The 17,927-nt window shown below is 45.9% G+C and overlaps 1 protein-coding gene across 6 annotated transcripts in view; it reads left to right on the forward strand.

Moving 5' to 3' along the window:
- The window catches only part of dync2h1 (dynein cytoplasmic 2 heavy chain 1), a 996,931-nt gene that overhangs the window by 116,311 nt on the left and 862,693 nt on the right, over positions 1-17,927 (forward strand). For all 6 annotated transcript variants that reach the window (XM_085999037.1, XM_085999042.1, XM_085999039.1 and 3 more), the window contains 7 exons: positions 4,010-4,137; positions 5,464-5,613; positions 6,631-6,836; positions 7,741-7,896; positions 10,914-11,028; positions 12,501-12,671; positions 17,140-17,522. In XM_085999037.1, coding sequence (XP_085855163.1) covers positions 4,010-4,137; positions 5,464-5,613; positions 6,631-6,836; positions 7,741-7,896; positions 10,914-11,028; positions 12,501-12,671; positions 17,140-17,522 — 1,309 coding nt within the window. The remainder of the gene's footprint in view (positions 1-4,009; positions 4,138-5,463; positions 5,614-6,630; positions 6,837-7,740; positions 7,897-10,913; positions 11,029-12,500; positions 12,672-17,139; positions 17,523-17,927) is intronic.

A 17,927-nucleotide genomic window follows, 5' to 3' on the forward strand; every position in this document is an offset into this window, starting at 1 on the left:
CCCCAGCCGCGCTCTCTCTTCCCCCCAGCCGCGCTCTCTCTTCCCCCCAGCCGCGCTCTCTCTTCCCCCAGCCGCGCTCTCGCTCTTCTCCCCCAGCCGCGCTCTCTCTTCCCCCCAGCCGCGCTCTCTCTTCCCCCCAGCCGCGCTCTCTCGTCTTCCCCCCAGCCGCGCTCTCTCTTCCCCCCAGCCGCGCTCCTCTCTTCCCCCCCAGCCGCGCTCTCTCTTCCCCCAGCCGCGCTCTCTCTTCCCCCCAGCCGCGCTCTCTCTTCCCCCCAGCCGCGCTCTCTCTTCCCCCAGCGCGCTCTCTCTTCCCCCAGCCGCGCTCTCTCTTCCCCCAGCCGCGCTCTCTCTTCCCCCCAGCCGCGCTCTCTCTTCCCCCCAGCCGCGCTCTCTCTTCCCCCCAGCCGCGCTCTCTCTTCCCCCCAGCCGCGCTCTCTCTTCCCCCAGCCGCGCTCTCTCTTCCCCCAGCCGCGCTCTCTCTTCCCCCAGCCGCGCTCTCTCTTCCCCCCAGCCGCGCTCTCTCTTCCCCCAGCCGCGCTCTCTCTTCCCCCAGCCGCGCTCTCTCTTCCCCCAGCGCGCTCTCTCTTCCCCCAGCCGCGCTCTCTCTTCCCCCCAGCCGCGCTCTCTCTTCCCCCAGCCGCGCTCTCTCTTTCCCCCCAGCCGCGCTCTCTCTTCCCCCCAGCCGCGCTCTCTCTTCCCCCAGCGCGCTCTCTCTTCCCCCAGCCGCGCTCTCTCTTCCCCCCAGTCGCGCTCTCTCTTCCCCCCAGTCGCGCTCTCTCTTCCCCCCAGTCGCGCTCTCTCTTCCCCAGCGCGCTCTCTCTTCCCCCCAGTCGCGCTCTCTCTTCCCCCCAGTCGCGCTCTCTCTTCCCCCAGTCGCGCTCTCTCTTCCCCCAGTCGCGCTCTCTCTTCCCCCCAGTCGCGCTCTCTTCCCCAGTCGCGCTCTTCTTCCCCCAGTCGCGCTCTCTCTTCCCCCAGTCGCGCTCTCTCTTCCCCCCAGTCGCGCTCTCTCTTCCCCCCAGTCGCGCTCTCTCTTCCCCCCAGTCGCGCTCTCTCTTCCCCCCAGTCGCGCTCTCTCTTCCCCCAGTCGCGCTCTCTTCCCCAGTCGCGCTCTCTCTTCCCCCAGTCGCGCTCTCTCTTCCCCCCAGTCGCGCTCTCTCTTCCCCCCAGTCGCGCTCTCTCTTCCCCCCAGTCGCGCTCTCTCTTCCCCCAGTCGCGCTCTCTCTTCCCCCCAGTCGCGCTCTCTCTTCCCCCCAGTCGCGCTCTCTCTTCCCCCCAGTCGCGCTCTCTCTTCCCCCAGTCGCGCTCTCTCTTCCCCCCAGTCGCGCTCTCTCTTCCCCCCAGTCGCGCTCTCTCTTCCCCCCAGTCGCGCTCTCTCTTCCCCCCAGTCGCGCTCTCTCTTCCCCCCAGTCGCGCTCTCTCTTCCCCCCAGTCGCGCTCTCTCTTCCCCCAGTCGCGCTCTCTCTTCCCCCCAGTCGCGCTCTCTCTTCCCCCAGTCGCGCTCTCTCTTCCCCCAGTCGCGCTCTCTCTTCCCCCAGTCGCGCTCTCTCTTCCCCCCAGTCGCGCTCTCTCTTCCCCCCAGTCGCGCTCTCTCTTCCCCCCAGTCGCGCTCTCTCTTCCCCCCAGTCGCGCTCTCTCTTCCCCCCAGTCGCGCTCTCTCTTCCCCCCAGTCGCGCTCTCTCTTCCCCCCAGTCGCGCTCTCTCTTCCCCCAGTCGCGCTCTCTCTTCCCCCCAGTCGCGCTCTCTCTTCCCCCCAGTCGCGCTCTCTCTTCCCCCCAGTCGCGCTCTCTCTTCCCCCCAGTCGCGCTCTCTCTTCCCCCCAGTCGCGCTCTCTCTTCCCCCAGTCGCGCTCTCTCTTCCCCCCAGTCGCGCTCTCTCTTCCCCCAGTCGCGCTCTCTCTTCCCCCCAGTCGCGCTCTCTCTTCCCCCCAGTCGCGCTCTCTCTTCCCCCCAGTCGCGCTCTCTCTTCCCCCCAGTCGCGCTCTCTCTTCCCCCCAGTCGCGCTCTCTCTTCCCCCCAGTCGCGCTCTCTCTTCCCCCCAGTCGCGCTCTCTCTTCCCCCAGTCGCGCTCTCTCTTCCCCCCAGTCGCGCTCTCTCTTCCCCCCAGTCGCGCTCTCTCTTCCCCCCAGTCGCGCTCTCTCTTCCCCCCAGTCGCGCTCTCTCTTCCCCCCAGTCGCGCTCTCTCTTCCCCCAGTCGCGCTCTCTTCCCCCAGTCGCGCTCTCTCTTCCCCAGTCGCGCTCTCTCTTCCCCAGTCGCTCTCTTCCCCAGTCGCGCTCTCTCTTCCCCCAGTCGCGCTCTCTCTCCCCCCAGTCGCGCTCTCTCTTCCCCCCAGTCGCGCTCTCTCTTCCCCCCAGTCGCGCTCTCTCTTCCCCCCAGTCGCGCTCTCTCTTCCCCCCAGTCGCGCTCTCTCTTCCCCCCAGTCGCGCTCTCTCTTCCCCCCAGTCGCGCTCTCTCTTCCCCCCAGTCGCGCTCTCTCTTCCCCCCAGTCGCGCTCTCTCTTCCCCCCAGTCGCGCTCTCTCTTCCCCCAGTCGCGCTCTCTTCCCCAGTCGCGCTCTCTCTTCCCCCAGTCGCGCTCTCTCTTCCCCCCAGTCGCGCTCTCTCTTCCCCCAGTCGCGCTCTCTCTTCCCCCCAGTCGCGCTCTCTCTTCCCCCAGTCGCGCTCTCTCTTCCCCCCAGTCGCGCTCTCTCTTCCCCCAGTCGCGCTCTCTCTTCCCCCAGTCGCGCTCTCTCTTCCCCCCAGTCGCGCTCTCTCTTCCCCCCAGTCGCGCTCTCTCTTCCCCCCAGTCGCGCTCTCTTCCCCCAGTCGCGCTCTCTCTTCCCCCGCATTCGCGCTCTCTCTTCCCCCCAGTCGCGCTCTCTCTTCCCCCCAGTCGCGCTCTCTCTTCCCCCCAGTCGCGCTCTCTCTTCCCCCCAGTCGCGCTCTCTCTTCCCCCCAGTCGCGCGCTCTCTTCCCCCCAGTCGCGCTCTCTCTTCCCCCCAGTCGCGCTCTCTCTTCCCCCCAGTCGCGCTCTCTCTTCCCCCCAGTCGCGCTCTCTCTTCCCCCCAGTCGCGCTCTCTCTTCCCCCCAGTCGCGCTCTCTCTTCCCCCCCAGTCGCGCTCTCTCTTCCCCCCCAGTCGCGCTCTCTCTTCCCCCCAGTCGCGCTCTCTCTTCCCCCCCCAGTCGCGCTCTCTCTTTCCCCCCCCCCCAGTCGCGCTCTCTCTTCCCCCCAGTCGCTCTCTCTCCTCCCCCCCAGTCGCTCTTTCTCCTCCCCCCCAGTCGCGCTCTCTCTTCCCCCCAGTCGCTCTCTCTTCCCCCCAGTCGCGCTCTCTCTCCCCCCCAGTCGCTCTTTCTCTTCCCCCCCAGTCGCTCTCTCTCTTCCCCCCCCCCAGTCGCTCTCTCTCTTCCCCCCAGTCGCTCTCTCTCTTCCCCCCCAGTCGCGCTCTCTCTCTTCCCCCCCAGTCGCGCTCTCTCTTCCCCCCCAGTCGCTCTCTCTCTTCCCCCCCAGTCGCTCTCTCTCTTCCCCCCCAGTCGCTCTCTCTCTTCCCCCCCAGTCGCTCTCTCTCTTCCCCCCCAGTCGCTCTCTCTCTTCCCCCCCAGTCGCTCTCTATCTTCCAACAACAACATGCCCTCAAAAAAGCCTCGGCACCGCCGGGCACTCTAGCTAGTATATATATATATCTTTAATTTATGAAGTAATGAATGTAAATCTGCATGCTCCTAGATAGTATCAAAATGGTGTAATATAAAATTCACAATAAAGCATCATTAGGGCCACAAGATTAAAGGACCTGTTTCTTTTGGAATTTAATTTGTCTAAAACAATCAGCGGCTGAGGCAAGTTGTATTCATTGTGTCATTTAACGTAATTCTTGGCCAATTGGAATACTGACTTTTTATAAATATCTATATTAATGTAGAATGAGCGGTTTAGTAAATATAACTAATTTAATTTTAAACCCAAGGAATTAATTCTGTTATATTTAACAGCTGTTGCTCATTGATTTTGTTTTTACTTGCAATAATTTTATTCAGCGAATATCCATGAGATTGATAGTTTTGTGAGTGATGCAATGGAAATATTATCAACAAGACCTGAGACAGTGGAAGAAATTGGAGATGCGAATTCAAAACATATGGAGATTACTTCAAAGAAACCTCATGTAAGAAGAGTTAACTGCCAAATGCAGTGCATATAATTATTAAACTTCTTTAAATATAATTTAATTATATATTATTGACCACTGTTTTATTTGGATATCAATAGGATCTTTATTCAGGAGGAGGTAGTAAAGGGCATCTTGTTGGACAAAGTAGTATATGCTTCATCATTACAAATAGAAATTAAAACTAATTTCATGTGATAACTACCAATTCACAACTTTTTCCACATAATGTATTTTTTAACTGAGGGGTGGAGCTTTTTGGCAATTGTATAATAGTCATTTTTAAAATTTATTTGTTGATTTTTATCGATGTTTCTCAGCTTTAACTGTTCCAGTGTGTGGAAATAAAATTAGGTTGGACTATGTGTCAGATTAAACTGAGCACTATTGGGCCAGAATTTTCTGTCAAAGTAACGTTGAGGCTAATGGCCCTCGCCGTTATTTATACACAAATGGTACAGCAACTTCAAGTGAGGGGTAGATGCGTGGTTAAACTCAAATATCCAAAAGTTGATGTCTGAGTTGTGCCACTCTGCTGGCAGCTTCGCGAAAACTGTATCTCACTGGCATGAAGTTGCTATGTTGGCGTGGTCAACTCACCACAGGAAGTTAAGTCTTGTCCATTTTAGTCTAAGTATCGTTTTAACAATGCGATAGGTGTTAATTAAAGCCAAACTACCTCTCTGGCACTGAAAATTAACTATTACAAGCGTGGAGTCTCATTCCTTCAGGTTTTAATTGTTATTGGAGATTTTAAAAATGTCATTTAAAATGAAAACTTCTTTTTACTTTCTGTCTTTTTCTATCGCTCTCTTAATCCAACCTTTCTTTCTCTTTCTTGCTGTACCTGATTTGACATTGAATTCGCCCTCTTATTTATACTTCCTTTTCCCTCCTTGTGCTGTTTATTTCTCAATCCTTCAGTCTGATTGGTTAAGGAGATAAACAGTTGCTTGCCCTGTTAACTCAGGTCCCAGATGCCTGGTTTCTCTTGCTGCACCGTTATCAGCGCACACTCTCAACAACTTGCCACGCTAAAAACTTTAAAACCTAAACATGCAAGATGCCATTCGATGCCCTGCCACAGCAGTATAGCCCAATGTTACTGTCCAGTTTTATGTTGATAACTAGTAATTACTGCAGGGGCTTCTCTCTAAAGCTTTTGTGATTCACTTTTCTCATATCTTTAAGGGTGAAACATGCAGAAGAAATAGATTGGGTATAGGCCTGATTTATAATTGATACATGTTTTGTAATACTTTTTGCTGTGTTCATCACTAATAAGAATTTTGTAGTTACTTTGAATTCTATAATTTCTGTAAGGTTTTACCACTGTTTCAAGATGCTGAAGATAAAAACAAGCTGCTGCGCTCTGTAGCAGGTGGTGGTCTTGAAACTCTTAGCAGCCTAAGAGCAAAATGGGACAAGTTTCAATTAATGATGGAGAGCCATCAGGTTATGGTGAAAGAACAGGTAAGAGTACTGCATTTACTTTGTGCTTTATCCTGCAAATTACATACAAAAGCCAGTATGAACTTGACTTTATTCTGTACTTTTCTTGCAAATAGATTCTACATCAACTTGGGATTTATGGGAGGGAAGGGGTAAATTATTTTGGTTTTTATCCTGACTCCATTATTTTCATTTTTATTCCCTTGTTTGAATATGAATATCTTCATGATATTTTCTGACAATTTTAGCTTTCCTTGGTTGAGCTTCCATAGGAATGCAACTGCTTTGGTTACAAGGAAAGCTTTTTTTAATTGACTCTTTGTGAAAGTAGTTATCCTATCTGTACTCATTTCACCTCCATCCTTTGTTCTATTCAGCACAGTGAAGTGGTTGACCTGTCTTTCCTTTTCATGTGCTGGCTAACCTTTTGTGTGTTTCCAATATTTTCTGTTTTTATTTTGTTGATGCAGACATCAATTTCAGTTATATGGTTTGTGTATTTGTGCTGCTGATCTCTGTTCTTCAGCACCAAAGTTCCTGCTGGTGATAGGACAAGAAAATGTAGATCAGTAGTGTAAATGCATTAACAATATTCTACTGATCTAAATTTGCATTACTTTAACTGGGGTTGTACTTGTAGCCAATCTATTTGTGGTGCAGATAAAAACATTTTTTAGCATATGAATGGGATATGTGAGGTTTAAAGTAAGAGCCACAATTAATACAAGCATATGGAAAAAAAGGCCAGGAAAAGACAATTGAGTCTGTCCTATAATGTTCTTATTCCTATGTAGTGTTTTGCTAGGTTCAACTTGTAAAAATAGTAATGGAAAAATAGTAATTATCCCTAATAATCCTAAAAAAACTTTGATGCCTGTTTTGCTCACATTAAACCAATAAAATGTGTAGATATGTATGTTATTTAACACATGTTAAGACAAAGGATTTTTACTTCATAAACTTTAAGCAAAAGTAATATTAGAATTGGTGTGTAATTGCTGCAGCCTTGTACTGATTTTATTGTATTTACCTCCTTAGATTGAAATCATGAAAGCAAATGTTGAGTCTCGCATAAAGATGTACGTCCAAAAGCTGGAGAAGTTTGAAGCTCGCTGGAATCAACTGAAGCCCAGTGATGATGTTGTTGATAGTGGAAACAGGGAAATTCTCAACAAATGTGTTGAATGTATAAAGGAGAAGAGATTTGAGTTTGATGAGCTGGAGACAACCAGAGAGAAGTTGATGTATGTTTTTATTAATCAGGGCAAAATAAAGTCTTCACCACATGATGCTGAAACTTCTAATACTTTATGAAATACTCCTGAAATCTAAAGCAAGCATAGTTGAGGGAGGTACCATGAACAGTCCACAAGGTATGGATATTTGGTCCACCAAGAAATTCACTTTTTAATTGTGTTTATAATTCTTACTCCACTGGTTTCTCCTGATCGATTTTTACAGGGCTGGATGTTTGGAAATGACTATTCTCAGCACTTCATTGATGGATAAATCATCAATGCGAACACCAAGATCTGTTCGTATTGATAGTTTGAGATATATGCAAAATGATGGGAATTTTGTTTAACTTGTGGGTCTCCATAGTATGCACCAAAGTGACCCATAGGCAAAATGCTTGCGTGCTCTTGATGTAAACAATGAAAGGAATGAAAAGTGTTTTACAACCGTTAAGTTTTTTTTGCCTTTTTTCCATTATTTCCCTGAATTCTGTGATTCACACTATAGTATGGTTTGGTGGATGATGGCAACTCTTATCTTGCACTAGTGGCCATGCTTTATATGCAAACCAATACAGGGAGTTATAATAGGCTATTTGACGTTGGGCATCACAGCCTAGTACGATCCTATCTTTACTTCTTTATGTGCCCTTCCAGCAGAGGTCACTGGAAACTGGTTAGGCGTGTGAACTCTGACTGACTGACTTCTCCCCTCCCCTTCCCCCCACACCCCCTTTCAAGTTCCGCCTCAACTGGGATCAGATCATTTACCACAAACCAGGAATCAAATTTGGAATCTTCCTGTTCTGTATGGCTCAGTAATTTACCACTTGATGCATTAACCCAATAAACTTACTGGGTTAGCTGGCTAATTAAATATTCTTATGCAGCTTGTTATATGCAATTCTTTCAGTGAAGACTGTCGCCATTTTAAAGTAGAGGAACCCGAATTTGAGTTGGCAGAACATCTTCGTGAGGATCTTGAACAATATGCGAGTATGTGGTCATTATATGAGGAGTTTACCAAAGGATTACAAGATATGGTAAATGAGGACTGGATCTCCTTTAGGTAAGTGATTGTAGTTGTCACAAATTGTAACAAATTTGTATGCTGCATTTTCAAATCTTTGATTTTCTACAAATTCTCAATTGATATTATACAGATTTGCTTTTTCATGATCTCCAACTTTGTTTCACCACAAAGCCTCTCTCCTGTACATAGCCCTTTTTCAGCAGGTAGGTTATGAAGTTATTCAAGCTGCTGTCAAGATTGATATGTGGTGGATTGGCTGGCAGTACTAGAAAAGGGTTAAGATACAAAATTCAATTTTCTCCCTCGAGATGAAATACTCAGTTTTGATGTGCACCATTTAGTAGTGCCTGCCAGGAACTAATGGAACTTATTCTAGCCAACGCAGGTGAATCTGACTGACCGATAATTCTGCAGCATTTTAGTTGTGTTATCCTGTTGCCACACAAATGCATTTTTATGGAAAAATGTATACAATCATGAAATGTGATCTCAATCATTGGTGAAAATCCTGAAATCCCATTTAAGAAAATGGAATTTGACTTGAATCATAATAAACCGGTAGCCTTACTGATAAATAGGTTGGAATTGAATTATGTGATCCCCATATCACCAGCAAAAATCCAGGAATCCCATAAAATGGAAATGGAATTTGATTTATTTAGCTACTGTAAACCAGTTGCCTTGGCCATTGCTCACTTTAAACATTTCGTTACTACGGAGCTTGATGATAATGAAATCCAATATAGTGAAAACATTTCCAATGTCTAAATTAACTTGTAATAATGGAATGAAAGACCACATGTTTCAATTGGAATATCTAGTTGCTTATAGTGAAACTCAGTTTACTATTGGTTGGTGCTAGAGGAGCTGATAATGAAATTTAGTGCATCTAGCCATAAATTGCTTAGTCTCTTTTTTTTGCCAGTTTTCTTCTCTTCTCTCCTGAAGGTACTAATGTGACAGTTCATGGATTCTGAGTGCTTTCCAATACCTTGCCCAAGTAGCCTTTCTTTGTGTTGGCAGACTATTTGACTGTACTGCTTAATTCTGAGCTCAGCTACCTATCGTATATTGGCCCGTAATTTCCGATGCCTACGGGTGTGTGCGAGCTGTGGGGACCTCGCAAGTGCCAGTTTCAGGCATGCGAAGTGCATGCGCTGAAAACCGGCATTTCCGATCTGTCAAGAATCATCTTGACCGTCGCACACCTGCCCTGGAGAAGGGCCTCTGCGGGTGGAGAGTTCCGCTTACTGCAGAATCTTCGCCCGCTGAAATCCCTTTAAAATTTTACGCCTGGTAAAAACAGGTGTAAGGCCTGCTTTTACCAGCATAAGAGTTTAAAAAAGTAAAAAAAAAATTTTTTTTTCACTCATTTATAATTTAAAAATACTTTAAAAAAGGTAAGTTTATTTTTAGCCCTGTAAAAAACTTTAATTATTTTTTTCAAAAAATTAAATTTTTGTTTAAAATATTTAATTTAATGTAATTTTAACTCATTTTATAAACATGATGGTTTTTAAAAAATGTATTTAATGTTTTGATGTCGTTTTTCAGTGATCCCCATTTATACTTTTGGCGGGTCTAAGTGGAGAGACTTGTCAAAAGTATGAAGGGGGATTCCCTTCTCCCATTGGCTCGCCTGGCCCACGTGATCCCAGGGACACTTGCGAACCGCCTGCGCCCCTGGGATACGTGGGCCTCTGTGTGTACGCGCGCGCACCAGGAGAGGCCCAGGATTGGAAATGGCCAGACCTCGGGAGCCCTCGGGTAAGGGCGTAGATTTTTTTCCCCGATAGGAGGCATTCGCACGCAGGAAGCCTCCTATCGGAAATTACGGGCCATTATTAATTATTAAGACAGCTTTGCTTCCACCTCCAAAATATCATCTCCTGCTAAAGACCCTTCTCTTCAATTGTGCTTTCGTGCTTCCAGCCCTCATTATCTTCTAGAATCATACAATTTAACAGAACAGAAGGATGCCATTCAACCCATTGAACCTGTGTCAGCTATCTGAAAGAGCTATCTACTGAATGTCCATTGCTATTTCATGCTCCGTGCTCTTTTTGCCCACCACCCTGTAAAGCATTCTGAAAAATCTCTCTGGACAGGAGGGGAACTACAGGAATATAAGTTGTTGGGGGCATCGTATCCTCACCTGACATTCATGCGCATGCTTTGTTTTAGGTATCACCGGATGATAATCAGGAGTGGGGCCATTGCTGATTTTTGCTGCTGAGGTAGTTGTAGCACCCCAATTACTGCTGAGATCAATTAACTCAGTACCATCTGAGAATTAAATCTGTGACCAATTGGTCTGTATGGCTCAGTGACATTGTGCCCTCAGTGAGCCATCAAATCAGCTTGTGTACTTTTAAAAGCATTAATTGCACTTCAGCCACAAGAGATGGTCTTTTTGCAAGGTGTATGCTAAATTTCAGATCAGGAGCACATCCAAAAGAAGCAGAGATTGGTGTAGGTTCAAGTTTAATTACCTTTCACAAAACCGTCACGGGATTGCATGCTTTTATGAATGTGTCCAATGTGGTCAGTTTCAGTGCAGCAACTTGCTCTGTTTGCAGTTTTGTGTGCAGCAGTAATACAACAGCAGCTGTACCTGCTATAACATTACTTTGCTGTAAATGGGTTCCACTGTACTGTAAACAAAGGAAAGATAAATTTTATCCCCTGTAAGAACTATCTTACTGAAGACAGAGTTTCCTTCTTAAAGTGCTTAGATGCAACATTTACTGTGTTAATTACTCTTGTTATTTGCTTGGTAAAGTAAATATTAAGCTGATGTTTGTTGAATAGTGACAGAAGTATTTGCTGATCACAAATTTTGTTTTAATTTTAGAGAACTCAAGATTTGGTAAAACCTGCCGGTTAAATTGCATTTTAGCAAATCCTTCTTCATGTAAATTAGTTGCTCTAATATGAATTTATTTTGTTTAAACTGCTATAATTTCTTTGCCAGCACTTCAGCAGTAATACTAATCATGTTTATTTTGTTACTGAAGATTTCTCTAATCCAAATTGTATGTTGATTTTCATAGGAGCAAGACCTACATTTTTGAAGAATTTTTATTGCTGTGGCATGATAAACTGAGAAAGAGAAATGTACAAACAACAATGACTGTCAAACTGCAGAAAGATGTTGATAGATACAAGGTGAATTGCTTTACAAGTAATTTTACTACTCAGACCTAGAAGGAAGAGGTGATCTAGGGACTGGATGATATAATAGGTTAGACACTGGCTTTTCACCTCTGGGACCTGAGTTCAAATGGGACAGATGGGATAATGCTACCCCTCTGCTAGCTGTATGGTTTACTTGCATGAAAAAAGCTTGGGCTGTCTCGATCCAGTTGCTCGTGTGAATGGACCTACAGTACAAAACTGCTCCTAACTTGGTAATCTCACTTTGAAAGGCCGGAGGATGACTGATGTGGGAAATGGAAAAATGTCATGTAGGTGATGTGGGCAATATTATTTTAAAGTAGTGTCTGAAGTACGTTGTTGGGGCTAAGCTTTGCTTTGCATCTATACTGGACCTTGGCTGCATGATACTGACACTGGGTATCCAAAACATAAAGGGGTAAAAATTGGGTAGTGCTCCCTTTGGGGTGCTACCTTCGCCAGGGCGCTAATTTTAGCGCCCTGAAAAAGTTAGCGCCCCGCGGCCGATTTTCCCAGGTAGCACCCCGAGAGGGAGGAGGGGTGCTCCTGGAAGCGCCCCGCATCCCTCTTGAGGCGCTGTGAGCCAATATCACAGACCGCGCTGTGGCACATCACGCCGCGGTATTGCAGTACTCCCCTTATTAAAGGGGAGGGGCCTGACGCAGCGTGTCCCGGTGCTCAGCTGGGCTACCAGGGATCGGGATTGCCGGCAAACGAGCCCGGCACTCGAGGAGCGCCGGGCTCACGGAGAGCAGCCGGCACCCCGCGGGGGGACTTCATGGGGGCCGGGGGCAGGTGCTGGCAGGCGGCCAGCAACCAAAATGGCCGCCCACCAGCTCCCCTTTAACTAGCGCCGCCCCTGTTGCAGGTAGGCCCCCCTGACTCCGGCGGACAGAGCATCCGGCGGTAAGTCTGGGGCCACCACCCAATGTTACAGCCGGGGCGCAAGCAGGGCGCTGCGCATGGCGATTACGTTATCGCTGGCGGCGCAGCACCACGCGCTGCTAACGGTTAGCGCCGCCGCTAACGTGCTGAATTTTGCGGGAGGCGCTAGCGGCGCCACGCCCAGGTGCTAGTTGATTTGCGCCCCAGGGCGCTAACGGAACGCGCAAATCAACCGAATTTAGCCCCCAATGTGTTCTTTTCCCGAGCAATAACATCCCTCACCTTGATGAGCACAAAAAAATCCCCAAAAAGATCTTGTAATACAAATTAGATTTTGTTGTATTCGGTGAATTGACTGCATTTTACTTCGATTTTGGTTAAATATAGACAAGTAAATATTTAAATTCAGAACTCCAAATTTATTGTGATCAATGATAGATTTCTTGTGTTTTATTTACATAATTTTAATAATCAAGAGAAGTCCCTGCAGCTTCACAACACTCTTTGGCAATAAAAATACTGCCATGTTTTGAGTTGGAAGGTCATCATTTATTTTAGCTTTTTTTCTCTTTCTGCAGATGGTCGTACCTGTTCTGAAGTATGTCCGTGGAGAACATCTTTCCCAGGATCACTGGCTGGACCTGTTTCGTCTGCTAGGCATGCCCAAAGGCACCACAATAGAGAAATTGCAATTTGGGGACTTGATGAAAGTGGCAGATGTCATAGTGGCAAAATCTTCAGAACTAAAAGTATGAACTAATAGTTACCATTGGTAACTATAAAATAATACAGCTACAAAATAGATTAAATAGACAACTTTTAAAAAGTTGATCGTACTTTTTGTGAGAAGCAATATTGTGTTTTTAAACTTTGACCTGATGTTTACACAACAGCATGGTTATCAAGAAAAACTGACAGTGAATGCTACTTTTGCTGTCTCACCACACAATTTCTAAGCTTGTTTTTTGTGTACAAATAAGTGCAAGTATACTAAAAAAAAGTATGAAAACAGTTAAATGGTTTTTGCACTTTTCTTTGTTTATTCTTACTCAAGATTATATCGCTATGCTATAATTATTACTTTGCTCTGTTCTGTTTTCTGCTTGTGATTCTTCTCCCTGCTGTTTCTGTTTGTTGCTGTGTGTTTACTTTCTCTCTGTCTATTGGCTTTGATATGTTTTTTTTTTGCTTGCTTTTTGTCTTACTCCCACTATCCCATTTCCCCTTCATTTCAGCCTTCCAGAATTTCTGAAAACACAAAGTGGTAGGTTTTGGTCTCGGCCTGTTTTTGGGCCCAAACTCGGGGCTGTTTGACTGGTGTGCGCCCAAACTAAGAGTCCCGAGGATCAATGGAAATTGATGCTCGGGCCTCATTAGCACACTTCCCCCTTTCCTGCTTCTTTTGTTTTTCTTCTTTTTTTGCTTTCTCTGCTGTGCCTTAACATTAACAGTAGTTGTAGTGAAATAAATTATTTCTTACAGATTTTCTCAATGACTACCTGCTGCTGTTTCCAAACCAGCTCTGACTTCAATCCATAAGTAAATATTAACTGTATGAACACAGTTTATTTTCATAACTCTGACTAAGCATGAAGACTTCAATGCCTAAGCATTAAGACTTCAATGCCTATCAAGATTTCAGAGCAAAAACTATGGCCTAGAATTGTGGTCGGAGGCGTACCTCCAAAGTACACCTCCGACCCGCGAAACGAATCCAAACCTACGTCCAGGCGCCCAGGCTGTGAAGAGTTGCGGCCTTGGGCCTCCAGGCGTACGGCAGCGTAAAGGCCCACGGATCCCAGAGACGCAGGCAGTTCGAAAGCATCTCTGGGATCACGTGGGCCTGGTCCTCCAATGGGAAAGGAGGATTTCATTGCAATCATTTACGAAGGAAATCCCCATATGATGTGCAATGGAATCCCCAAATAATTATACAATTTACAGAATTCTAATGATAACTGTAGAGTTGCAATTTTATTCATAACTCCCTTCATTGCACCAACCTCATTTTTTGATAAATAATTTTAAACATCTTAATCTTGGTCATTATTTGGATCAATGATTTAAAGTGTGTGTGCATAATTTTGGATTTTTAAATGTTTAATTTAAGGCTTATATATACCCTTACGCTGATGAAAGCAGGCCCCATGCCTGCTTTTACCAGCCGTAAGAGTTTCGTGGGCAATTGCTGGGCAGTTGTTGCGCAAATAACTCTGCGCCAATGCTACTGACTTTTCCATGTGGTTCGGATGATCTGTCAAGACGTATCTTAACAGTTTGCAAGTTTTGGATTTCGCGCATGCACTAGTGCGTGCGGAAACCCGGAAGTTGCGGGGCCTTTCAACCGGATTATGATCGCGTACTCAGAGTAGGCAGTCAGGGAGACCACATTTTCAGAGCCTATGTTTTACCATTGCAAGTCATAGAGTCATAACGGCACAGAAGAAGGCCATTCGGCCCATCGAGTCCGTGCCAGCTCTCTGCAGAGCAATCCAGTCAGTCTCATTCCCCCGCTCTATCCCCGTAGCCCTGCAAGTTTATTTCCCTCAAGTGCCTATCCAGTCTCCCCTTGAAAACATTGAGTGCCTCCGCTTCCACCTCTTCCGTCGGCAGCGAGTTCCAGGTCTTCACCACTCGCTGCGTAGAAAAGTTTTTCCTCACATCCCCCTTGTATCTCTTGCCCAAAACCTTAATTCTGTGTCCCCTAGTCCTTGTGCCATCAACTAGTGGGAACAGTCTTTCCCTGTCTAGCCTATCCAAATCCGTCATAACCTTGTACACCTCTATCAAATCACCCCTTAACCTCCTTTGCTCTAATGAAAACAAATCCAGCTTCTCCAACCTGTCCTTGTAGCTAAGACCCTCATCCCCGGAACCATTCTGGTAAATCTCCTCTGCACCCTCTCAAGGGCCTTCACATCCTTCCTAAAGTGTGGTGACCAGAACTGGACGCAATACTTCAGTTGTGGCCTAACTAGCGCTTTATAAAGATTCAGCATAACTTTTCTACTTTTGTACTCAATACCTCTATTTATGAAGCCCAAGATCCCATATGCTTTGTTAACCACTTTCTCAATATGTCCTGCCACCTTCAGGGTCCTATGCGCATTAACTCCCAGGTCCCTCTGTCCTTGCACACTCTTTAAAACTGTGCCATTAAGTATATATTGCCTCTCCCTGTTCCTTCTGGCAAAATGCATCACCTCACACTTCTCTGTATTAAATTCCATCTGCCACTTGTCTGCCCATTCTGCTAGCCTTTCTGTGTCCTGTTGCAGTCGATTGATGTCATCACCACTTGTTTACCACACCCCCAAGTTTGGTGTCATCGGCAAATTTAGAAATTCTACTCTGTATTCCAATATCCAGGTCATATCAAAAAAAGCAGTGGCCCCAGCACTTGGAGAACACCACCTTCTACCATCCTCCAGTCTGAGAAACAGCCATTTACCACAACATGCTGTTTTCTGTCCTTAAGCCAATTCCTTATCCAAGCTGTCACTGACCCACCTGTTCCATGAGCCTCAATTTTGTTAACCAGCCTTCTATGTGGTACTTTGTCAAACGCCTTCTGAAAATCCATGTAGACAACATCCATTGCATTCCCTTCATCAATCCTCTCTGTTGCTTCATCAAAAAATTCAATTAGATTAGTCACACGCAATCTTCCTTTTACAAACCCATGTTGGCTTTCCTTAATCAGCTTAAATCTCTCCAAATGCCCATTAACTTTTTCCTTGATTATTGTTTCTAAAACTTTGCCCACCACTGATGTTAAACTGACCGGCCTGTAGTTAAAGCTTATGTGTAAAACTTATTCAGTCCAAGACTTCAGTCACAGTGGGCGCGATCTTGCCAGCCCTGGGGAGGCGGGACTGCCAGGAAAATGGCAGAATTTGGGGGTGGATGCCCAACCCGCCCCCATGCCATCTTCCCAGGAGGCGGGTAGCTGTCCCACACCGGGCCCCGTCTCCTTGGAAGGGGATTAGTGCCACTTACCTGCCTGTTAACAGGTAGTTAACAGGCAGATAAGAGAATGATCCCCATTTTACCCACAAAAGTGCGGGTTTCCCGAAGGCTCCGAACCCCGCCGGGGTCACCGAGGCGAGTAGTGGGTCTGCGGGGGTCGGAGGGATGCAAAAGTGTGCTGTGGAGGTGAGTGATGGGTGCAATTGTGGAGAGGTGAGTATCTGAGGTTAGTGGAAAGTGTTAGAAAAAGTGTACTTACCTTTGTTTCTTCCTGCAGGCTTCAATTGCTGGGTATGCGGTAGAGATGACAGATGGCCGTTGCATTCTCCAATGCAACAACCATCTAATTTCTGCAAAAGAAAGAGGTTTGATGAGGTCTTGAATTCAAGAACTCATCAAACTACAGAGAATGTCAGTGTTTGACAGCTACACAGAGCTGTCAAACGATGACAATTCATCTGTCAAAAATTTTTGACAGATGAAACGTCATACGTGACGTTCTCTGTAACCGGCTTTCCCTTGATTGGCCTGCTAAGCCCACTGGGCGGGGTTAACAAGGTCACTCAAGAGAAAATAGCGTGGGTTGCCCACAAATTGATGGAGGTGGGACATCGACCCGCCAAGCAGTAGTCCCGCCTCCAACTCGCTCCCATTGGCAAAATCACTCCCAATATTTATTACCAAGCAGTTTATATGGTAATGCATTCTGTGTTGCATACTGCAATGTTATAAAGCATCATATCCTCTGACTCAGCAAGTGTAATTCTATGGGAGTTGCACTAGGCTATAATATATGAACATGTCATCTTCGCTCTCGTCTTTTAATTGATTGTTTTATTTAAGACCTTAATTGTACCAATGCAAGGCCGAGTTCTTTCCTTCCTCAACTGTTAGCAGAAGCTTGTATTTTATGAGTATATCTGTCGGTACTTTGAATTATGCAGAACTTGGTTAGGGTATTCTTATTTGTTATTCTAAATTAATGTAAGACTACAAAATGTTTAATATGGGTATTCTTTATTCACCTCTTTAATTCCTAAATAATGTGCAGTATTCACAGAAGTGATCTCAAAGGGGTTACCTATAGTGGTTTATTTACTCTGATTTTAAAAAGATTTATTTTGCTATAATTGAGGATGTCATCTCATTTCAAACTATTCTTTGTAGTTGTCAGTTTTGCTAAAGAACTTGTAATCAGTTGGCATGTTTGAATTAACTGCTCAGTAGTGTTTGTAACTTTCCTTTCAGGAACTCAACAGTCGAGCACAAGGGGAAGTCTCCATTAGAGAAGCATTGCGGGAGCTTGACTTGTGGGGGGCTGCGTCAGTCTTTATGATGACAGATTATCAGGACAGCCAGAAAATAACCATCAAGCTGATTAAAGATTGGAAAGACATTGTCAACCAGGTTGGAGATAACCAGTGCCTGCTGCAGTCCCTTAAGGACTCCCCCTACTATAAAGGGTTTGAGGACAAAGTGTCGATTTGGGAAACTAGATTAGCGGGTCTTGATGAATATCTACACAATTTAAATCAAATCCAAAGGAAATGGGTCTATCTGGAGCCAATTTTTGGTCGTGGAGCTCTTCCTAGAGAACAGGGACGCTTTAAGAGAGTTGATGATGATTTCAGGTCAGTTTTATATTTAAGTTAAAAAAGCTATTAAAGTAGGATTTTAATGAATAAATTTTGTCTTTATGCAGAATACTAGGGGGTAGAGTTTCTGCATTGGGCGCAATCGGGAAATTGTGACCTAATTGCGCTGGTTAGATTGCAGTTCATGTTTCCGCTAAGTCATTGCATAATCACAAACGTAAAATCTTCCATGACCCTGTGCAATCGGGCAACGTAATAGAACGCAATCGTTTATATTTTTTTCTTTCCATTAACAAGTATTAATGTATTTAAAAGTGTTAATCTGGTCCACTTTTATTGATACAGCTGAAAATGGGTTTATCACAAAAAGTAAACATTTTTAATAAGTGTTCAACCCTCCACCTGTGAGTAACATGTTTTAAAATAACTGAAAATGATTTA

The sequence above is a fragment of the Somniosus microcephalus genome, chromosome 10, assembly GCF_052327205.1.
Source record: "Somniosus microcephalus isolate GS21.2 chromosome 10, FLI_Smic_1.0, whole genome shotgun sequence".
Taxonomy (NCBI): Eukaryota; Metazoa; Chordata; class Chondrichthyes; order Squaliformes; family Somniosidae; genus Somniosus; species Somniosus microcephalus.